Source organism: Lutra lutra, chromosome 11 (assembly GCF_902655055.1).
Source record: "Lutra lutra chromosome 11, mLutLut1.2, whole genome shotgun sequence".
Lineage (NCBI taxonomy): Eukaryota > Metazoa > Chordata > Mammalia > Carnivora > Mustelidae > Lutra > Lutra lutra.
The window spans coordinates 45165926-45191072 of NC_062288.1; the positions used below are offsets into that span (position 1 = coordinate 45165926).

The following is a 25147-nucleotide window of genomic DNA, read 5'->3' on the forward strand; positions in this document are numbered from 1 at the left end:
CTTAGATTTAAGCATAACATCCAACCTAATTATATTCCAAACACATTAAATGGCATGGCATTCTCCAGGAAGGGAACTTCTTCGTTGATTTATTGCTTAAATTATGGAAAAACAATTCAGTTATAGGACATATTCTTGCACTTAAAAGATCGGCTTTTCCACGTAATGGCTGTGTAATTTGTGTTAAGAAGCAGATTCCAGTTCCAGATAGTGATCATGCTTTTGAAATTGTGTTCTCATCTAGCTCTACAGACATTTGAATTGATCTGAACCTGGAGTTCTCACCAGTTTTAGAAGTCGATCTTACTTAGGTTAGTTTCCCTTCTAAAATTACACAAATTTTAACTTAAGTTTCCCTAATTCTCACTTCTCGTCCATCATTGATAAATAATTATGACAAAATACAGCACAAAAGTTATTCTCCTGGTGGAAAGGGACAAAAATATTTATGAATAGGCTCTTTATGGTCTCAAAAAGATAGTCTAACATCTTGAAATATTAAACAATCTCAGTATCTGCTGCTTGTTTTCAGATTTTTCAGCCTTTTGAAGTTCCATTTTTCCATTAAAATTCAAATAGAATTACTTGAATTTGGCTGGGGAATTCAGCAACCTCTTATGTGGCTGTAGATCCTCCCTGTCTTCATTTTCTGTTAGGGTTTTCACGGAGCTAATATTTCTCCTAAAACTTCTCGTTCCAAATTTTTGCCTTCATCAGTCATTCCTAGGGTGATCACTTGCTTTTCAAAGCAGGATACTTAGTAGAACAAAGGGGGTGGTTATTAATAATGACCTCAAGAAAATGGTACCATCCTAAAGAAACCTATTTCATACCAAAGGGTATTTCTAGTTAGGTGTGACCCTCCTCAAACTTTGTCTTCATTGAGATCATTTCTCTCACTTCTTTCAGGTCCTTCTCACATCTTTTTATCAATCCTCAAGCTCCATACCTCTCTCTCCATACTGCTACAGGTAGCTTAAATATTCTATTTTGTTTTGCAGAACTCAGCTCTTCTCTTGTTATTAATCAGGCAATATAAAGAGTGTGTATATATATATATATATATATATATATATATCAACCAAAATGTCCCACCAAATCATTTCCCTAAATTGGAAAAACCCATATCCTCATGGACATTCCTCTATAGTGGTACTAAAGACACAATCGTTAGGTTTTAGGTTTGCTTAGTACATATAACATTTATAAACCTCCCCCACCATAACTGAATCTCTTCCTGGACAATATTGTTGTGGAGCTTGGAACTCCTGGGACCCTTTTCACTGGATCTTTGCACCCATCTCTCAGATTCTGCTGCTAATATCTCATTCCTGACCTTCAGGTGAATTACCCTGGGCACTAGAGTTGTCTGGCTAATAGAGAGAGCTAGAAGTTTCTGGGACCCATCTTCCTCCTTCCTGCAGCAGCTGTGAGCCAACAGGTGACCAGTGCAAGTTTAAAAAGCCCAGCTTCTTTTTTCCTAAAACCACAACCTTTGTGGTTTAATTTAAACTCCAGAGTATCTCCCTTAATCAGAGTGAGTCTGCAACTTTGCTGTTTTCCTGTGCAAAACAGTTAACACAGCAGGCCCAAGAGTGTCACCCCTGGACAGTCTTGTTCACTAGGCTGACCCCTGCCTTGCATCTGGGAACTTCAATTTCTAGAGGCTTCCACTTCCTCTAAATGAGAAGAGCTGATCACTGTGCTTAAAGTATTTGCACAAGCAATGTGGTTTAGGCTGGTCATGTACTTTCCTTCTGGGAGTCTAGAATATTTTTTATGAGCTTGGCAGAGGGTGACTACATGGCTGACCCCCGACATAAACCCGAACACCTAGGCTCAGATGAGCTTCCCTAAAGACAACACTGCACGTGGGCTGTCACAATGCATTGGTGATGCCATGGGGAGAGGACCCTTGGAAACTTGTGCTTGGTTTCCTCTAGACTTTGCCCCATGTGCCTTTTCCCTTTGCTGATTCTACTTTGTATTTTCTCACACTTTGTATTTTCTCACACTTTGTATTTTCTCACTGTAAAAGATCATACCTGTGGGTATGACTCTATGTTGAGTTCTATGAGTCCTTCTAGTGAATTACAGAACCAGATTGCAGTCTTGGGAACCCAACACACATTTCCTCTTCTCGATTTTGCTTCTTTACTCCTGCTCCTCTTACGGGTTTCTCCTGGGAGCACATCCTTAATAAACTGTGTGCATCATAACCCTTGGCCTGGCTTATGCTTCCAAGAGAGCTTATCAATACTCTCAATTAGTCAAAATATTAGTCTCAACTATAAACTTTATAATCTCTCTTCCTATTCTTGGAATACTCTGCTCTCCATTCTCTTTTTTTTTTAAAGATTTTACTTATTTATTTGACAGAGATCACAAGTAGGCAGAGAGGCAGGCAGAGAGAGAGGAAGGGAAGCAGGCTCCCCGCTGAGCAGAGAGCCCGATGCAGGGCTCGATCCCAGGACCCTGGGATCATGACCTGAGCCGAAGGCAGAGGCTTTAACCCACTGAGCCACCCAGGTGCCCCAACTGCTCCCCATTCTTTAACTTCTCATTCCATATACCTCTGTCCCCCTCCAGACTGTTTTCTTAATAAATACATATTTGGACAAATTAATTACATGTTTATACAATTTATAAATTGGACACAAATTATACTATAGGGTTTAAAATAAAATAGAGCAGTACCTCACTCCATCTCTCCTTTCACTGAGTCTTGCCTTCCAAAGGTTAAGCTTTTCAATGTTTTCTAGATGTTTACTCCTGTGTTTACCTCAAGATACTGAAATAATAGCCCCTTCCTTATATTCCTCTTAATACTGAACATGTGGGAAAAAAGAAATATGGCATGAAGTACTTGGGAAAGAAATAGTATTCAAGTCTTTCCTTCCCTCTACTCATGTATGGATACATAGCTCATTCCAGAAGGAAGCAACTCGAGCTAAATATTTCAGAAAGAATAAGCAGTCACGTGACAAGCCAGGGCCCTGAACATTAATATAATCATCTCCTGTTTTTTACAGCTGGCTCTTTTGGCACTTCTGATGAGATGCAGAAGTGGTTCCAAAAGAGGCAGAAAAACTTACTGTAAAGGCATGCCTCACTACTAATCTCAGTGTATTCTTATTCACAGGTCTTTTACAGCATTATCCAAATCGAATCAGTTTGCTCTGGTGCTGGCAGTGTTTGGGTAACAGAGTTGAGTCTTAGGCTCCACCGAAACAATCCTTTTTTCATTTTAGTACACTGGTTCATAAACTTCATTGTACATTGCAACAATCTAGGGAGCTGCAAAAAAATGCACTTTCTGGGACTTGCCCGCAGAGACTGCATTCATTGGGTCTGTAGAGAAGAAGACAGGAATCTGAGTTCATAGCATACTTAAGGAGATTCTGATACTGGGGGATCCAGAACACTCTTTGCAAGAATGGATCTAGCATCTCACAAGGTAAACTGAAAAAATATCCATGTAAAATGAATACATACATAATGTATCTTATATCCATTTACATAAGACTTATAAATATCTAATATTATTGATGTAGTACTTCCATTTGTACATGAGGCATCTGTTGGCAGATGTTCTTAATAATCCAATAATTTTTAACCACGGTGGCATGATGCAATGGTGTGTTACAATCAAGTTTTGGGTGTACGGAAATTATTTGTTGTTAGTGACATTTCAAGTCAGCTGATTTTAACAAATCAGAGTGATTACAGGTTATCCATATAATAATGGCATTTTCATTTATTTAAACGTTGACATGACATGCTTTACCCAATGGAAGAGGAAGAAGTTGAGCCAGAACCGCAGTGCTCCGTGAATAACATGATATACTTTGAGGGCCCTGGCTGGTCACTGCTATTTCTACTGTGCCTTTAGGAGCAATGTAATGATGAATTGTATTGATTTACTTCCACAGAAATATTGTATTTTGTTTTCATAAAAATCTGTCAGGTATGAATGTGAGTCACACATGTCAATGTCAGTGGTTACATGTTAACTTTTATTGATGTGGAAAAGAGTAAGAAATGTAGCATAGGAGTGGTAGGCATTTTGAAACTGCTGAAGTTCACTACTTATAAAGTAATACCAATAGCAAAATACAAAACTGTGGCTTTGACATTCTCATATCTGAAATAGAGCACATAGTAATGTGATATGGGTGGCATCATTTTTTTTCAACAGAGGAGAGGGATATGTGCAAACAATATTTGGTTTATAGTCTCCTTAAGTAATCAATAAGACAATGGATTTTTCTCTTCCACTCTCAGCCTAAAAAGTCTTGCTTTGTTCTATCTCTAACCAACCAATTAGTTAGTGTACCAACCAAGAGTCCTAAAAGTACTCTTGCCCCACCAAATTTATGCCTTTAAATAAAACACACAAATTTCACAAAAACATAAATAGGGCAGCTTTTAGTTTTTCTTAAAAGTCCACAAAACTCTAGGATCGCTCCTCTTCCCAACCCCAATGTCACCATCAGACGTTTGGAATAATTCCTGTGTTTGTGCTCAGAGATTGGGAACTGCTTTTCTGACGATCCTTAAATTATGAGTGTATTTTTTCTACTGCACATCACGTATTTATCTTTTTGTGGAGTCTAATTGTCTTCTGAGTTCTCTTTGTCTCACATTTCTGTTTATACCCTCTGTCTGTCAGAGAATCTATGTAAAATTCCTCCTGAGTATTCTCAAAACCCTTCCCCAATCCTGCTTCTTGAAAGACAATTGGAAAAGTGAATAATAACCAGCAACAAATCCTAATGATCTCAGGAAGCCTGGGCAGAGGGTATTTCAGGAAAAAAGAAAAGAGGCTTCAAATGCTTTGAGGTCGCTAACAAAGTTGTGAAATTTGTGAGGAACGTGGGAGGAAAAAAAAGCCTTTTTATTATTTGCTAACATTCACAGGCTCTAATTTTTTCATTTCCCTAGTTGAGCTTTAACTTAATTATAAAACAAAATCTATAGCTGCAGCCAGGCCTAGGGGTAGAGTCTGTACAACTAATCAACTTTAATTCCCTGGGTTCGATTTAATTACAAAACAACATTTGGTGCAGCTGCTAAACACTTACCAGGTGACCACATGATAAGACTGGAGTAGTATTTACAAGTCTCCAGCTTTTGCTCTGTTCTATCAGCACAATTAGGTTTCAGCATATACAAGTTTGAGCAGCCTCGAGAATTTATAATGATAAAGAACTGCCCTGATTTTATACAGCTCCGTACATAGTTAAGCCGGTTAAAATACTGAGTTGTACCATAACAAATTCATGTCAGGAAGTAAAATTTAATGAGGAAAGACATGCCCTGATAAAGGACAATAACAACAAATTGAATATCAATAGCATACTTCTTTTCCTTAATTCACTCTTTCTGGGAGACAGGCAAAGTGAAACCAGCTGAGGTATCCTGGGAGTTACCAATGCGTGTTTTAGGATATAAGGTACGTTATTTTTCAAAATAACAAGACATACGTAACTCCTTCCTCTGCCTGTATTTTCGTGTTTTAGTGTTCCATAAGATAATTTAGGGGGTGTTTACTTGTGTCATGAAATATTTTTTAGCTGACAAAATAAAAATCAACTACGGATATTTTTAAGATAGCCAGTTCTCTCGTGTATTTAAAATACACTGAATTTGTACAAACACCCAAGAAGATCCTTGAAATAAGTGAGATCTCTGACTTTTCATTTAATAATATTTAGGCAGAAGTTCCATGCACAAGGAACTTTCTATCTTATTGGAGTTTTTTTTTTTTTTTTTTGTCATCTTACTTTACTCACATACATCTTATACAATGTGTGGGGTCCCCAGGTCTAGAGAAGGATAAGAAAAAATTTTGAATTTAGGAAAAAAATTAGTAAGAAGTATCAGTAAGGGAGATACCAGTGATGCTGAAATAAACATGACTCATTATTTTCAAAGCAACTCAGAAAGAAGAAAACACAGATTGCCATCTAATCTAAAGATTTGAAGTAGATGGATAAATGCAATTCTTTCGCTTCTTTTCCCCATTAGATGTCAATCTCCTTTTCTTTCCCTTTAGAGTAGAACTGGGTAAGAGCTAAAGAGAGGATGTATCACGGGTAATTATCTATAAAAAGCAGTAAATCTAGAAAAAAACCCAGAATACATAAAATTCATCCTAAAATATCTGGAGCAATAATCCCCTTTTCTGCCTTTCCACCTCAAGTGCTGTTCTGGATTTTACCCAATGCTGTCCTGCTTGATGATGTTGGTGGTCCCTGGACAAAGACAACACTGTCCGTTTCAAAGTCGAAAGGCTAATTTCTCAGTACTAGCAGTGCCTGTCCATGTCTTACCCCAGAGAGTATCTTCCTCTACTGAAGAGTGACTGAGTCACAGGAGGAAACAATTCTGCTTGCTGGAAGAAAATAGGATGGAAGGAATTATGACGGTTACCAGATGTTCCACTGCCCCTGAGGGGGCACCAGAATGTTTCTGCATATGCTGTAAACCGCATAAACTGTCAAATCATGGGACTCTGGGGCTTGGTGCTCATGCTGCTCTGATGTGCAGAGTCACAGCATTAGAGAGTTGGAAGGACCCTTAGAGATGATCTTAGTCAAAGATTTTAAACTATGTCGTGAGGAGCTCTAGGTTTCTTAAGTGTGACTCAGAGATTACTGAAGTGTAAGGAGATCTCCCCAAAATAGTAACAGCATTCATGGAAAGAATATAAAAAAAATCTTACATCAGAGTAATAAGAAGATAGTATATTTTATCAAATAAAAATCAGTTATGAAAGTCTAAGGTAATTTTTTAAAAATTTTATTATTATTATTTTTTCAGGCAATTCTTATGGTTTAGGAAAGGATTCTTGGGGAAAATCACCATTGCAGTACCTCTAGGACATTCCTGGGTGGGGCTGGGGAGGTGTGGGGTGGGGTGGGACAGGAGTCAGAGGTTGATTCAGGAACCTAGACCACAATAGGCCATGTGGCTTAGTTGTCTGGAAATTAAATTACATCCTAAGACACAATATCAGGGCAGAAAATAAAGGCATCTTGATTCAAGTCAACTAATTCTTGGAATCCTTCTTTATTTAAATATTTTGGCAAATTAAAAATGCCCACTTAGAAAATGTTACCTTTCCAGGCTAATTTTTTTTAAAGTAGGTTCCATGCCCATGGTGGAGCCTGACACAGGGTTTGAACTCACCACCCAGAAATCAAGACCTGAGCCGAGATCAAGAGTTGGATGTTCAACTAACTGAGCCACCCAGGTGCTCCTCCACGCTATTTTTAAATGGCAATTTAAAATTCATTGCCTTGATGAGGATTTAACTCTTATTCTATGTTAGCTGCTTTCAAATTAAAAAATACTGTGTGATTGTTCAAAGAACCTCCTCATTGCCACCATTGGAAAGAGAGAGAGAGAGATTGAGAGACTAAGAATTAGGGGGTAAGAAAAGAAAAAGAAACAAAGAAAAAAAAAGAAGGAAGAAAAGAAAAAAGGAAAGAAAGAGAAAAAGGGAAAGAGAGAAGGGAAGAACAGAGAGAGGGAAAGCAAAAAGGAAGAAGGAAGGAAAGAAGAAAGAAAGAAGCAGCTATTTCTCCATTTGTACAGGGAGTGCATTTTGATGAAGGGACAGGAGATTTTAACATAAGTGAAGGCATAGCACCAGGGTTAAAAAGACATTCGCCAGCAGGGTAGAGGCACCTGCCCAACTCACCGTCACTGTTGATGCACACCACCTCCTGAACTTGAGTGCCTGGGCCACACTCTTTTCCATTGTCTGGTTCACAGTCTCCAAGCCTCACTGCTTTCCAGTCATAGCAGGATGGCTCTTCACAGGGAATGGCTTCCAGTAAGTGAGGACAGTTCCCAGTGCCCCCAGAACCTCCAGTGGGCTCATTGGTGATACGCCGCTTCCTCAGTTTGAAACCTGAATTATTGGGGAAGGACATACTTACTGTTATTGCCCTGGGCTGAATATTTCCAAAGGCTGAATGAAAACTTGAGGGAAAGCTAGATGAGGGCAGAGGGTAAAATTCATATTTGCTTTAATCACTTGTATATCCCCAAACTCTAGCTTATGTGAGCCCATTAATCATTTATTAAGTGAATAAATGAATGAACAGAATGGCCAAGGAGGGAAGGCAAGAAAAATCATATATCTCTTATCTCCGTCACAGGACTGGAGAGGGGTAGAGTGGCAGAAGCAGAGCAGGAAAGACAGACAGATAGACAAAGACGCACACAGAAAATGATTTTAGTTGATTTGGAAAAGTCTGTAGTTATAAAATATTCAAAGAGACAATGAAATCTCAAGCTATTTAGAAATATTCATGACCAGAGAAAGTGCTATTACTTTGAATTTTTCAGCACTATCACATAATTAAATTTGAAAAGAAACCTCTGAGAAGTTGGATGGTCCCAGATAAAGTGTCTCTTTGAGCCTTAGTTGATTTTCGAAGCCCTGGAAATATGAACCAGTGATGATATAAAGCATCTGGGCTCTAATGAGGTCTCTTCAGAGTCGTGCTCTGTGCTTTAATAGCACCCACGTGTTGTCCTTCTGGACAGGGTGTACCAAAATTAATAAGTCTGTTTATTGCTATATGAACATATTAGAATCACTAGAAGACTATTTTTGAAAGAAAATGTTTTTCATTACTAGGTCCTGTGAAAACTACCCCATCATGCCACCACAAAGGAAACCACTACATTTCATCTACTCCTCTTAGATACATCATTTGCATCATAAGAGCAATAATTTTGGGTTCTTTTTTTTCCTTTCTTACCTTCAGAGTAATACGGTGTTTTTTTGTGTGTGTGTGTTTTTTGAGGACTAGCTATGGATCAGGCACTGAATTGAATGCCTTATGCTTATTATCTCACTGAATCTTTAGAGAAAACTTCAGTAGCAGATATCACATCCCTTTTACAGATAAGGGGACAAAGATTTAGATCATTAACTTCAGTTTTACTGTTCTGGTACCAACATCAGAATAGGTTTATTCATCTTTTGCATTCAATACTCTTTAGCCATTCTGGAAAATGCCACAGATGAATGAATAAGCACAAGTAACAGAGAGTAATAGTGGCCGCAAAAGTATTTGGCACACTGATGGTATTATTTAAAATAACTCATGTCTGACTCAACTGATGGGAGTTTTAAGCATGTCATGTTACTAGTACATACCTTTTTTGCCTTGCTGGTCATTACAGTTTTCATAAGTACAAGGTCCCCAAGCCGACCAAGGTGACACCTCACATTCAACAGGACAGGGAATGTGGCACAGTTGTGTAGTATTAGGGACGGGGCCAGTGCATGAGTTCAAGTCCACCGGTTTTGAGGCTGTTTAGAGAAAAATACAGATATCCCTTAAGAATTAAACTGCTATGGTCAACAATATGATTTTTCTGTGTGTACAGAGAAGGACAAGTGCCACCAAGATATTATTCCACGGTTTCTTAGTTACATCCTAGAAAAGAAGGAGAGGGAGTGGGGGAAAAGCAGAATAGTGTAGTTCAAGGAAACGGGACTAGAAATCTCAGAGACTGTTTGATCAGCAGTTTTATCACTTATTAGCCTGGTGATTTAATAATGCCGAGATTAACTTTCCTAAATGGTAAAACAATCCTTAAGGTTAATTTTATCTCTACAATTCTATATTTGGATTCTAAATAAATGGAATCTGCTTCAGAGGATTGAACGCAGTGGGAAAGGGCCTACAGCTATAATATATATGGAAAAAGTCTCTACTGGGTGGCTTCTGGTGGAGTAGTCTCCCTTTTCTTTTGGTTCACAAAAGGGCAAGCAGTAGATATAATGAAGAGCTCATGCCACCAATGGTGCATCTCTCTCTATCCCAGCTACATGACTCACCAGATACTTTCTAGAACTTTTACAGAATATATTATCTGCATATGTGATCCAAATCTCAGAACTGCTAAGGTTACTAATTTAGAATTGTCCACGTTTCTTCATATGTTGACCAATGAACTGTGAATAAATATTGCTTGCCCTTGCTTCCCTTCTATTTTGATGCCTGAAGTTCAGCTATTTTGTGTGGAACCCACATTTGACACTTAATGTCAAATGCATCCATTGTTCTGGCTAAAAATGAGTAAGAGAGCTATTTGAAGCTATATGGAAAGCAGAAGAAAATCAAGTTTAGCAGTATATTATATAATATAAAGCGATAGTTGCTTTTGTTTTAAAGATTTTAAGAAGTAAATGTCTTTGCCACTTCCTTTAACAAAAGCTAGCTGCTGTTTTCGTCTGGTAATTTCGTCTTGTACATAAAAGACTGAAATAATAGAGGTCTTAGAGAATTCTCATTCTCTTTATGTGAAGAACTATCAAATTCCAATCACATGGGTTACACTTAGAAGCTCATAGAGAAATTAAGACATTTTATGCTAAATGATCCTAACTTTTATATAAATGTACTCAATATATTTGCTTATAGTTTAAACTCTAAGGCAAACTGTAGGTATCGTGCATCTCTCAATTTTCTGCACGCACACACAATCATAAGTGCTACCTGAAGGCTATTACATTAACCCCTCTTCCTAAAATAGTTTTTCATTTCTGAAAAATATTCTACAGATTTTTTTTTCTTTTTATCCTAGGAGTATATGACTTAATCTCTCTCCTCTCCCTCCCACCCCTAGTTTGCTTAGCATGGCGCACTACGAGTATTCTCACTTAAGTTTACTGGAATTGTTGCTATTGTGCATCGTAATATCAGCCATAGCCAAAAATGATTAATTTTGTTGCTTTCAACAGCGAAAGTATTTGGCACACTAATGACAGAAAATTCAGAAATAAATGCTTCACCTCTTTAAATATAAAAAAAAATGATGTCAATGATATATATTTCACATAAAATGAAAACAATTTTTAATATCCTTATAGGCTTACAAGTCTTGTGGTGTTTAATTTATATGTCAAGTTGTCTGGCTAAGGGATGCCCACAAAGCTGCCAAAATGTTTCTAGGTGTGTCTGTGAGGATGTTTCTGAAAAAGACTAGCATTTGAATCAGCAGATTGAGTAAAGAAGACAGCCTTCACCAATGGGAGTGGGGGGAAACACTATCCAATCCATTGAGAACCCAGGTAAAGATAAAAGGTAAGTGAAGGGTAAAATCTCTCTCTATTTCTGAGCTGTGGAATCCATCTTCCCCTGCTCTTGGAAATTAGAGTTCCGGGTTCTGGGAAACTAGGAATTATACCAGTGACCCCATTTCCATAATTCTGCAAGCCAATTCCTATAATAATTCTCTTCTTATATATCTAAACATATATCCTAATGGTCTGTTTCTCTGGAGAACCTTTACTAATGTAGGGCTACATATGTAGAAAATCTCCTATAACTGCAAATTAACAAATGTAATTTCTTCACCGGTGGAGTCTTTCACACTATCATTTAAATTAACAATTGCATGTTTTATTACCTGAAAAGTCTCCATTTTTTCCTTTCAATAGATTAAAATTAACTTAAAATTTAGTGTTGTTACGTTGTTTTGGAAATTACAGTTACTGCAAAGAGAAGTCTACTTCTTACAAAGTCTGTCTTGACCATGCAATTGTGAGGAATCTATGAAGTTGAAAATGTTAGGATAGAAACAGGTTTTATCAAGGAAACAGGTTAAAACATTCTAATACCTGGTCATTTTTTTTTAAAAAATAAGCTTTTAGCTTTTGGTATATTTTGAATGAATCAAATAGAATAACCAGTCAAAAGAATCTTCTTGAGCTATCAAAAGAGAAATGTGATGAATAAAGTCTTGAGAAAATACTACCTGAAGCAAAATACTCTTCAGATCTTCTGCTAAGCTAACCAAGTCAATAGTGAGATAATAGTTATTGAAAAATAACCTCAACTTTATAGATGTCTTTATAAAAATACATATTTGAATATATATATTTGTTGTGTATGATCTATTCCTTTGGTGATTTTCATTTTAGTTTTGTTGTTGTTTGTAAATACTATTGTACATATATCCTGAGGTAAATCACAGATACTAGCTGAGCTCCTCAAAAACCCTAAGTCAATTCTATTTTTGCCCATGAATTATTTGGAATCACTGTTGATTCAATAAATGAAATAAAGGACAGTTCAAGGAAAATTTACTGGATTCTAGTTTAATCTGTGAGACAGAATTCCTGTACTACTGTATTACAGAATGCAGTGTTTACTACTGATCCCATATTCTCAAATGTTGAGATTTGAAATTCTTAGAATGGTCCAGTCATTACTTTTATATAATTTTATTACTTAAGAAATTATTCACCCAGTACAAGTTTCACAGAACTTCTATTAAATTTTTTTAAAGTTTTATTGTTGATCTCTTAAAAATAAAGGGCACATTTTATTGTTTGCATGTGATTTAAATGGTATAAATTATTTGTGCATTGCATTCTTCATGAGGCCATAGAAGAATGCCCAAACTTTTCTGAACTTAATGAAACAAACAAAAAATGAGACTGGTACATTTTTGTAGGTTTGAAATATTTTTGTATTTTTATGTTTACAGCATTACAATGGGAAAAAAAAAGTATAGAAAGTAAACTTCAGATATTTGTTTCCAGCAATGTGCCCAGTGAGATATTCTGAATACATACCCTTGAGAATAGCAAATATAGGATTTTTAAAATTTAATGTTTTATTCTGAGATAATTATAGATTCTCGTGACATTGTAACTTCACAGAGATCCTATGTATCCTCTACCCAGCTTCCCCCAATGGTCAGGTCTTGCAAACCTGTAGTATAATGTCACAACCAGAATACTAACACTGAAACAACCAGGGTACAGTATTGGGTTGAATAGTGTCTCCCCATGCCTCCCTTCCCCACTCAAATTCAGTCTACTAGAATTTTACAATATGACCCGATTTGGATATAAGGTAAATGCAAATGTATTTATTTATTTATTATTATTTAAAAAAAAATTTAAAGATTCTATTTATTTATCTGACAGACAGAGATCACAAGTAAGCAGAGGGGCAGGCAGAGAGAGAGGAAGGGAAGCAGGCTCCCTGCCGAGCAGAAAGCACGATGTGATGCGGGGCTAGATCCCAGGATTCTAGGATCATGACATGAGCTGAAGGCAGAAGCTTAAACCCACTGAGCCACCCGGGCGCCCCATTGCAAATGTATTTAGCTGGTGGGGTCCCACTGGATTAGAATGAGCTTTAAATGCAGTGACTGATGTCCTTATAAGGCGGCCATGGGAAGACATACAGAGAAGAAAGCCATGGAGCCACCTGGTTACTAATCTTAGGGAAAGAATAGCTCAAGCTTGCACTACTCAGTATAATGGTAGCTATACGTTTTTGTAGATGCTTTTTATCAAATTGAGGATGTTTCTAAGGGTTTTTAGTATCAATGGGTGTTGAATTTTGTCAAATGCTTTTTCTCCATTGACTAATATTACCATGTGATTTTTTTTTTTTTAGCCTATAAAAATGGTGAATTTTTGTTGTACTGTCTTTGTCCCCTCTTCTCCTATTTTCTGGATAAAACTAATCCATTTCAGATTGAGCAAATTACGATAGGTTGTGTTTTTCCACTTTGATTTTTTGATTCCTTCCATTTAGCTACATTGTCAAATTTATGTGTATAAAGTTGTGGTGTCCCCTTGTTATTCTTTTGCTGGCTGTAAGGTCTACATGACATCCCCTGTTAAACTGACATTCCCTGATGTTGGTGATTTGTGTCTTTTCTCTTTTTACTTTATCAGCCTTGCTAGAAGCTTCAATTTTAACGGTCTGTTCAAAGAATCAGCTCTTTGTTTCACTGATTTTCTCTATTGTTTTTCTGTTTTCAATTTCATTGATTTCTGTCTGTTCTTACTTTTATTATTTCCTTCCTTCTGCTGGCTGTCATCTTCTTTTGCTCTCTTTTTCCATGGTTCTTGAACTGAGAGCTCAGATTATATTGATTTCTGTCTTATCATCTTTTTTATTTTTTTTATTTTTTTTTTTTAAGATTTTATTTATTTATTTGACAGAGAGAGAGAGATCACAAGCAGGAAGAGAGGCAGGCAGAGAGAGGGGAGGAAGCAGGCTCCCCGCAGAGTAGAGAGCCCGATGCGGGGCTCGATCCCAGGACCCTGAGATCATGACCTGAGCCGAAGGCAGCGGCTTAACCACTGAGCCACCCAGGCGCCCCTTTATCATCTTTTTTAATGTAAGCATTTAGTGTTACGAATTTTCATCTCAGCACTGCTTTGGTTATGTTACGCAGATTTTGATATATTTCCATTTTCATTCAGTTCAAAGTATTTTGATTTTCCTTGAGAATTCCTTTTTCATGCATGGAATATTTAAAACTGTGTCCTCTATTTTCTAAGTGTTTGAAGATTTGAAGAAACGTTATCGTTCTGTGACAGAATTCTAATTTGATTCCAATTGTGCTCAGAGAACACACTCTGTATGATTTAAATTCTTTTAAATTTGTTAAGGTTTGTTTTATGAATCAGAATATGGTCTATCTTAGTATATGTTCTACAGACACCTGAAAAGAAGATGTATTCTATTCTTGTTGGATAGACTGCTCTACAAATGCCTACCGGATTCTGTTCAATGAGATGGTGTTCATTTCTTCTAAATCTTTGTTCATTTTCTGCCTAGTTGTTTTATTAAGTGTTGGGAGTAGAATGTAGTCATCTCTGACTTTAATTGTGAATTTTTGTATTTCTCCTTTTAGTTCTATCAGTTTCTGTTCACATTTTATAGTATATTGTTCAGGATATACAAATTTAGGATTTATCTTCTTGGTGGGAGACAAATTATTATTATATAATGTCTTTCTCAGTTTCTATAATTTTTTTTGCTTTGATATCTAATTTACCTGATTTTAATACAACTACTCCTGCTTTTCTCTGGATAATATTTTCATGATACCTCGACTTCCATTTTTTATTTTCAACCTAGGTATATTGTTAGTTATAGCTGAGGTGAGTTTCTTGCAGAACAGGCATAGTTGGGTCATATTTTATAACACACTTACCAATTTGTGTCTTTTTTCTCCTTAGGAGTTTAGGTTTTATTCTAGATACAAAATAGATTTCAATCCTAATATTGCATTAGAAGCAATTTATAACATTGCCTGAGTAGGCATTTGTTAGGGCTTTTTATTTTATTTTTATTTTTATTTTTTTGGTTAGGGCTTTTAAAAAAAATCTCCACCTGCCAGTGTTTCTGGGTTGCTGGCTTCTTTCACACCAAATCTGAGATACAGGAGGCAGAAAGCAACCACGGGAACTTATGGCCTTGTTTCTTGGGTCTTAAGAGCTCTACCTGTCTTCCTTCTCTCCAACTTTCAGAATCGTCTTATGGTTTGTTTGCTAGGAATTATCAGGATACACATATTATTAATTTAGAAAAAGCATTAGGAAAAATGGCATTTCTTCTATCTTCCTGGAAGCAGAAGCTTATATGTTATTTTAAAAATAAAGCATTCCAATTTTACAACTGGAATTACAAGAAAGGAAAATCCTCAAAACAGTCTCCAAATACACAGCATGCACGCGATATGGCATTAGAGTCCTAACGCTGTCTTCTTCTTTGGGGGCATTACTGATCCCAGGTCACGTAACTTCCAGTTTAATGGCCTGGTGGGAGACCTAGAATTGCTTATCTAGAGTTCTTTAATATCAGGGACAAAGGCAGGCATTTTAAGACAGAAATGAAAATTTATCTATAGAAGACCGTCACTATTAAGGAAATTTCCAAAGAGCTTATTTCTCCTAAAAAGGAATGTGAACACAGAAGCAGGGTCTAAGATGCCAGATGGAATGGCAAAGAAAACATTCCATGTGAATAAAATAAATGTTGAATGTAAAAGCATAATTATAATGATTAAATAGGGGAGTGTGGTAGGTAGAATAATGGTCCTCCAAAGACTCCATGCCTTAATCTTTGGAATTTGTAAATATATTATTTTAAGATTTGACTTATTTAAGTCAATCAGAGAAAGACAACTATTATATGATCTCCCTGATATGAGGAAGTGGAGATGCAACGTAGGGGGTTTGGGGGGGGTAGGAAAAGAATTAATGAAACAAGATGGGATCGGGAGGGAGACAAACCATAAGAGACTCTTAATCTCACAAAACAAACTGAGGGTTGCTGGGGGGGAGGGGGATAGGGAGAGGGTGGTGGGGTTATGGACGTTGGGGAGGGTATGTGCTATGGTGAGTACTGTGAAGTGTGTAAACCTGACGATTCACAGACCTGTACCCCTGAGGCTAATAATACATTATATGTTTATAAAAAAATTTAAAAATGTAAAAAAAAAAGAAAAAAAATTTTTACTTATTTATCTGAGAGAGAGACAGCAAGAGATAGCGAGAGAGAACACAAACAGGTGGGAAAGGAAAGCAGGCTCCCCACTGAGCAGGGAGCCCAACATGGAGGCTTGATCCCAGAACCCTGTGATCATGACCTGAGCTGAAGGCAGACACTTAACCTACTGAGCAACCCAGGTGCCCCGTGCATATACCTTACTGGAAAAAAGGATGTGATTCAGGTTTCAAACCCTGAGATGCAGAAATCATTCTGAATTACTCAGGCGGGCCTAATATAGCCACATGAGTCCTTAAAAGCAGAGACCCTTTCTCAGATGGTCATATAAATAAGATGGAAGGAAGAGAAGACCCAAAGCAAAAAGATGCCTGATTCACCACTGATGACTTTGAAGAAAGTGGGGGGGAGGCAAGGAATATGGGTGTCCTGTAGAAGCTAAGAACCACTTCCAGATAGACAACCAGCAAGGAAATGGAAATCTTGGTACTCCAGTTGCAAGGAACTGAATTCTGCCAACAACCTGAAATGAAAAAGGAAACAAGTCTTCCCCTAGAGCCTCCAGAAAGGATTGCAGCTCCACTAAGCCCTTAATTTTAGCCTGGAGAGACCCACGTCAGAGTTGTGATTTACAGAACTATAAGATAAGGTGTTAAGTTTGTGGTCATTTGTTATGGTAGCAACAGAAGCTAATACAGAGAGTTAGTTATGAATCACAAAATAGAACTAAAATATAAGACTACATAATATGAAGGTTGACTAAGGGTAATCAGAGGTGACCTAAAATCCTTAGGAAAATAAATGTGTTAATTATAGATTGTATTCTCGAGTCTTTACCTTCATATTTTAAAGTAATCTCTTTATATAAATAGGAGAGGTATGTATAACTTCTGAACCGAGGGAAGCAATGCAATAATATTAAGTGTGGTAATAAATTCACATGGAGTCAAGAAAGGAAAAACAAAACAAAACACAGAAAAGGTGTGATAAAAAAGGGGAATAAAATAAGATGGAAGAAATGACTACAAAAGACTAAACTTTTAACCAGTAAAAGCCAAAGACTACCAGACTGAATAGAAAAATAAAATCTGAAATAACATTTTATAACCACTAGTTTGTCAAAAATTCAAAAGTTTTATAATACCAAATGCTGGAGGAGATGTAAAGCAGCTAGAACAGTTAAACATTGCTGGAAAAACTCTATGTTGTTTTAGCCATTCTGGAAAATAACTTGGAATTTTTTTTTTAAGATTTTATTTATTTATTTGACAGACAGAGATCACAAGTAGGCTGAGAGGCAGGCAGAGAGAGAGAGGTGGAAGCAGGCTCCCCACTGAGCAGAGAGCCCGATGCAGGGCTCGATCCCAGGACCCTGGGATCATGACCTGAGCCGAAGGCAGAGGTTTTAACCCACTGAGCCACCCAGGCGCCCCAATAACTTGGAATTTTTAACTATGGTTGAAGATATGAACACTATTAGGTATATACCTTGGAAAAACTATCAGCCATTTACCCCAGGAGATATTGATAGGAATTATCATTGAAGGATTGTTTGTAATTATAAACATCCAGAAACAACTCAGATGTCCAACAAAAAGGGAAGGAATACTGAATTATGCTTGTGCATACTATATAATGATACAGAGAGGTGGAAATAAATGAACTAGAGCACAATTATCAATATGATTCAGCATACAAATATATCAAAAGAATGAAGAATGCAAGTTCAAGAAGAATATATACTCAATGACACCATCCGTATATAGTTATAAACAACAAGCAACAATGTCATGGTTTGGGATAAACACCTAAGTCTGGGAAAGAGGAGAGTGTCCACTATTGTCTGAGAATTGGCTCGACACTTTCAACTAGGTCTTTATTGTTTCAGGAGCTGGTCTGGCACTCAGAGCTATGCCGTGGTTCTCTCCTGTTGGACATAAACAATTTCCTAGAGCCTCACATAAGATAAGATCATTCTAGACTACGATGGAGTAAGACAAAAAATAAGACTACTTCATTTGTCTAAGTAAAAACAAGGATGCTGAAAGAACCATAAAAAATATCATGCATCTCCCTCTCCGAGCTAATATGAGTGAGTTGTTTTCTTTTCTTTTTTTTTTTTTATCAATTATAGCTTTAGCCTCCCTCCAGACCTTCCTCCTTCCAAATAATGTTTATCAAGATACTCCAGCATAGAATTATCCTTGCTTCCTTACAGTATTCAATCCAGAACAAAGTCCACTTATTTAAATTCTCCTAAAAAATACTTCACGGAAACCTAAATCCTGTAAGTGCTTTCTGACACTCTTACTGAGATGCCCATGGCCACCCACGGTATGGGTTCTCCCTTGCTCAATGAGTAATAAATCCAACTTGTTCAAAATCAGGTGTGTTTCTGGTGGTCTTTGGTTAAAGAGCATAGGTATGTCAATATATAAAGAAAAGCAAAGAATATTAAATATAAAATTAGAATAGGAGTTCCGCTTGTGGATAGAGTGGGATGTATTCATTTAATAACAAATGCTTATTGATATTTACTATGTGCCAAGCAATGTTACAGTATTCCAAGTACTTAACAAATACTAATTTATTTAATTCTCACAAAACCCCATGGTGGTAGGGATTTCAGTTATCCCCATTTGGGGAATAATTATTCCTTATCTCCAAATGGGGAAACTACATAAGGAAACTACGTCAGTAACTTCCCCTAAGTCACTAAGTAAGAAAACTATAGCTTTTGGATTTATACCTAGGCGATTTGCCTCGTTCAGGGTGTATTTCTAACTACTACTTGCTGTGATCTTGGAAGGACACATGAGGGAGTTTCAATAATATGTAATAAACCTATATAAATACAGACACACATGCAAATACCTTTGAAATAGGTCATAACAAATTAAAAATATAGTTAATGGAGATTATTAATATGGTGTGTGTCATTTTAATGTAATAATGTAATGAGGCTGTCAAAGTAATACAACTTCAACCCTGGTAGTCTATCAGTGAAAATTATTCTGACTTGTGTATGTCACGTGGGAATGAAAACTAAATTTCTATCAAGAACATCCTGTCCAATGAAATTACTATTAAAAGGAAAGGTTTTGTAGTTATGCTGATAATAACAAGAAAAAATACTTCTATTGAATTTACCAAAGTTAACTTAATTAATTCTCACAGCTATCTCATGACAAGGCTACAATCGTAATCCCAAATTTGGAGATAAGGAAACTGAGGAACAGAAAGACTAAGTAACCTGCCTAAGATCACACAGCTAATTAATGGCAGCTGGCATTAGATTTCAGAGACCATGCTCTTAGCCACTTTGCTGTCCAACATTTTGATGATTAGCAGATGCCATGTTCTTCCCCTATTTCTTACTTCAATTCCCAGAAGTCTATAATATGAAGGGTGGTTTGAATAAAACACATAATAAGTTCTTCAAATAGCCTATTTGGTTATTATTGTGAGGGGTGACAGAAGGAAGTGGGAATATTCATACGGAAAATGAATCCTCAGTATTTTAATAAGAAACAGTTTAGATTATCATCCATTTTTAACACTGAATTTTAAGAATTAAATAATTTTTGTTCTAATGTCAAAAAATATGCCACACATGTATTTTTAACTGTTTCTCACCATGGAAATGTACATTTGGGTTCTCAAAATACTTTAAATCAGAGATCCTCATGCTCAGTCTAATTTTACAGACCTATTTGTAAAATAATATGCCTTTTCTGTAGTCATTCAAAAGACATATTAGGGTTCAAAGGTTGAAAAAAATGCAGTAGTTGAATAATTCATTCATCCATTTAGCAAAACAGCTGAGCATTTTAGGCATTCAAAACCTCCTGATGTTGCATTTATTGTCCATTGTCTTCCCTGAAAACCCAACTTTTTCTTGAAATAGAATTGTTTCTTTAACCAAGATCATTTGAGGGCTAATTCACTATTACAAAGAAATTCTCTTGGATTTCAATCTTAATTTCTGTATAGGGACTGACAAAAAAGATCCCAAAGACTTAAAAACAAAATCAGTTATAAATTGCTTTCCTTTTCTTTGTTATTCTGTTGTTCAGTCAATTAAATAAATATTAAATGTCTTTGTGTAAAGCCCTACCATTGTGTTAGGAAACATATGCCAAAAGGTGCTGTAGGGCCAATGACAGTGTCAAGAGTGACTTTTTTGTTTGTTTTTCTTAATTATTACAAATGTGTGGTAGTAATTTAAGGTATATTTAACCAAAGCAGTTTTAATTCCAAGAAGGTTCTATTGATGGTTTACTCAACACCCACTTACATGTCACTTAGAAGCACCACAAATTTACTCTCAAGAATTGATGTCAAGCAAAGAAAGGCTTTATTCTGAAAATTAATGAAGGTCTACAAGTAATAGTGCTTGCTTAAAGTTTTTTGAAGATGTTCTTGTATATTATTCACAGAAGTTTCTTTTATCTTTTTCAGGCTGATATGTTTATGGGGACATAAAATCCATCAAGCTCCTTTTAGTAATATAGGCCATTGTTTTTAAAATAATATTCTTTAATCAATTTTGTGACTATATTCAAAACAATGGTTGAGAATTATCTCTCAATATTTAATGTGCTTCAAAGCTCCCTGGCAGTCCTTTCTGGCTATGATGAACACAGACTGAGCTGTTCTTTTTGATTAATCTTTTCTTTATATTAACCCAAGACATTACACAGATCTTTCTTGATGTATGGTATTATGTGCCCAAAAAATCCAAAGTAAGTTGAAATGATCATTAAGTCATAATACATATAACCTATCAAACATCATAGCTTACTTAGCCTGGACTACCTTCAACATTCTCACAACATTTACATAAGCTTATCATTTATTTTATAATAAAAGTGCTGAATATCTCATGTAATTTACTGAATACTAAAAGTGAAAAACAGAATGGTTGTATGGCTACAGAATGGTTGTAGGTGTACTGGTTGTCGACCTTCATGGTCATGCAGCTGACTGGGAGCTGCAGCTCGCTGCTACTGTCCAGCATCATGAGACAATATCATAGCACATACTGCTCGCCCTGAAAAAAAAATCAAAATTCTACATATAAAGTACATTTTCTACTGGATGTATATCACTTTCATACCACTATAAGGTCAAAAAATTCTAAATTGAAACACCGCAAGGACTGTCTGTACAGTTTTAAGAAGCACACAGGATAGTTCTTGAGCTCATTTTTTCTTTTTTTTTTTAAGATTTTATTTACTTTTGAGAGAGAGAGAAAGCACATGAGCGTAAATGGTGGGAAGGGTCAGAGGGAGAAGCAAACTCCCCACCAAGCTGGAAGCCTGATGTGGGACTCAACTCCAGGACCCAGGGATCACGACCTGAGCTGAAGGCAGACACTTAACTGACTGAGCCACCCAGGTGGCCATGAGCTCATTTTCTACATCATAATTAATGTGCGTATCCAACAGACTCATTACTTCTGTGCAAGTCTTAAATCAATAGCCTTGATTTTGATCTCCATGCTATCCTACTTGATCACATTTTGCTTACTCTTTGCTTATGCTTGTTGCTTGGATAACCCCTTAAACTGCATTGAGATCGCAAATCAAAACACTTGACTGAGGTCACAAAACATTGAAAAAAATTTTTTTCTTATATTAGACTGTCTCAGAGCTGAGCTGCTAGAGTGGTCCCTGTGTTTGGAATTGCGATACTTTTACATAGGCCTCTTGACTTTTCCGTTTATTCTTTGAGAGGTAAAGAAAGTGTAGGCTTGCTCCATTTTGGTTTATAGTCAAATGGAAGCTACAGTGGATTCATTTCCTAAGTTTAGATGTGTTCTTCCCAGATATTCCAATCAAGGATATTTAAGTCCAGATTAAAATAAGAGAGTATTCCTCTTTCTTATTTCTCAATTGTATTTTCTAGTTTCAACTTCTCAAGTATGGGTGTTGAGACTGATGGTGGGGAAGGGGCTAGCACATGAACACTAGCTGTGTGGTGAAAGATAGGACAGTCTTCTGAGAAAACCGCCTTCTCTGTAAAAGACTGAACACACATTCCAGTTGGTTGCTGTCTGAATGCTGCCTGTTGGCAGAGTCAGGAGGGCACTGAGTGGTGGTCTTACTGCTCTTGCCTCCAGCCTTTACTGGGTTGAGATATGAGGCAGATAACTGTCAGCATCTCCACCTACTTCTTTCAGAGACTCTATGTCACAGGGGCTGTTCCTTTGCCTTGATGCCTAGATTCCTTCAATCTTATATCAATATCATCTTAGCAAATAGAAACTCCTTTAAGAGTCTAGCTTCTAGGGGCGCCTGGGTGGCTCAGTGGGTTAAGCCGCTGCCTTCGGCTCAGGTCATGATCTCGGAGTCCTGGGATCGATTCCCGCATCGGGCTCTCTGCTCAGCAGGGAGCCTGCTTCCTCCTGTCTCTCTGCCTGCCTCTCTGCCTGCTTGTGATCTCTCTCTGTCAAATAAATAAATAAAATCTTAAAAAAAAAAAAAAGAGTCTAGCTTCTAGATGGGCTCTACCCCTGTTTCAAACTGACTGATGCAGTTTCTTCTCTCTTTGTATATCCCACTGGTCATTTTAGGGACTTATAAAGAGAGGTCCATATGCCTCTGCTCACAATGCCATATTGCCTAGAAAAAAAATTATCCTCATGTCTTGACTCAAATAAAACAGAATGATGCTATCTTTTTAAAGTATTTATAGGAACAAACATATGTCATAGTTTTTCTCAGTGACCCTGATTCACATAAGACAAGAATTTTTTTTTAAATGTGGGATTGTTCAAAATATCCATCTTCATAGCAGTCCCAATCACATAAAGATTTAAATTTCACAAACTGTACCAACAGCTTGATGAGGACATCACTCTCCTACTATGGGGGCGGGGGGGGGGGCTGGTGGCGCACCATCTGTTGCAATGCTGCAAATATGGAGTCGGGTTCCCCTTCCTTTTAAAAAACAGTATACATTGCAGCACCATCCATGTCAAACTTCTCAAAGTGAGTAATGAAAAAGAATCAAAATATCTAATCAACAAGTCTATAACCAGCTCCATATACTTGCTATAAATATTATTCTGAGGATCAAGTATATTAGTCAGCTATGGCTGTCATAACAAAATACCACAGCCTAGGTGGCTTAAATAGCAGAAACTTATATTCTCACAATGCTGGAGGCTTGGTGTTGAAGATCAAGGTATTGCCAGAGTAGAGGTCTGGCAAGAATTACAGACAACTGCCTTGTCTCTGTGTCTTCACCTGGCCCTTTCTTTGGGTGCACACATCTCTGGTGTGTCTTCCTCTACCTGCAGGACACCAGTCCCAGTGGAGTCAGGTCCCACTCTTTTGACTTCACTTAACCTTAATTACCTCTTTAAAGGGATCTCCAAAAAATGTCACATTGAGGATTAGGGCTTCAACCTGTGATCTGGGAGAGGTGGGACACAGTTCAGTGCATAACACCAAGCTTGACGGGATACTGAAGAAAGAAATGATCCGTGAATAATGACTTAAGTGCAGTCTGTGTGTGACCATAATTCACTGACATATTTTAATCAACTCTTCCTTGTTCTTCTGGGGGAAAAAAATCTATGCTAAACTCGTACTCATTCAAGTTTCTCCACAGAGGATTGTTGCTACTGTTACTAGTGTACCACACCTTATTTAGAAGCAGAGGTAAATATCTCCAGTGGGAGATTTTCTGCTTTTTCCTGAAATTTTCCATTATTTTCTCAAAATCTCCATTGATAGAACTCTAGGTATAGAATCCTATTTCCTGATCATTGTGTGGACAGAAGATGAACTTCCTGAAAGATTTGGAGAGGTTTTATGGCTTTTTCTTCTAATGTCTTAGAGTTAAAAAATAAAATATAACCTGGAACACAGAGGCAATGGCTAAAAGCACAATGTGTGGATAGCTTTGAATTGTTACATCAGAACTACTTAACCCTACCAATGAGCTATTGTTGTAATGAGTTACTTGGTTCCAGGCCCACTCAGATTTTCTGGCCCATCCAGTTATTTTTGCCTGTCTCAGATTTGATTCTAATTCTAGTTATGTTCTCTATTCAGTCCTTTATAATTATTTTTCAATTTCTCCCTCCACAATTTCAGGATCAGGTACACTTCATGAATATTTACTTAATTAATTTACCCAACAAATGTTAATTGAGCATGTACTATACACCAGGCACATACTCTAAATCTGGGTGCTTAGGATATAGTAGACAACAAAAAAGACAAAGGTGTTTGCCTTCCTACAGTCGGCATTCTCATAAAGGGAGTGGGGAAACAGAACACGAACTGGAAGCTTAATAACTAATAACTGACACAGTATGTATAAGGCAAAAAGTGCTATGACAAAAGAGGGGTGTCTGAGTGGCCCAGTCAGTTGGGCATTTGCCTTCGGCTCAGATCATGATCTCAGGGTCCTGGAATCAAGCCCCAAATTGGGTTCCCTGCTCAGCAGGGAGGCAGCTTCTCCCTCTCTCTTTGCCCCTCCCCCACTGTTTGTGCTCTCTTTCTCAAATAAATACATAAATAAAATCTTTAAAAAAATAATAAAGTGCTATGAAAAAAGAAAAAAGAAGAGCAGGGCTCTGGGAGTATGTGTGTAAGAGGTGTGATGCAATTTTAAATGGAAAAGTCCCATTTAGCCTCTTCGAGAGAGAAATTTTTGAGACAAGGTTGAAAGGAGGGCATGGAGCTAGCCAAGAAAATGTCTGTGGAAGGATTCCAGGACAGCAAAGGAAGTGGGTGCGACTGGAGCGAAAGGAACAAGAGGCAGAGGAGTCAAAGATGGGGTCTGGCAGACGAGAAATAGGGCAGGGAGACTGATTTTTACCAGGAGTGAAC

At 37.1% G+C, this 25147-nt stretch overlaps 1 protein-coding gene across 2 annotated transcripts in view; it reads right to left on the minus strand.

The window, feature by feature from the left end:
* Nucleotides 1–25147, minus strand: part of THSD7A (thrombospondin type 1 domain containing 7A) — a 454591-nt gene that overhangs the window by 157149 nt on the left and 272295 nt on the right. For both annotated transcript variants that reach the window (XM_047694998.1, XM_047694997.1), the window contains 2 exons: nucleotides 9182–9337; nucleotides 7709–7921 (listed from right to left, as the gene is read on the minus strand). In XM_047694998.1, the coding sequence (XP_047550954.1) occupies nucleotides 7709–7921; nucleotides 9182–9337 (369 nt within the window). The remainder of the gene's footprint in view (nucleotides 1–7708; nucleotides 7922–9181; nucleotides 9338–25147) is intronic.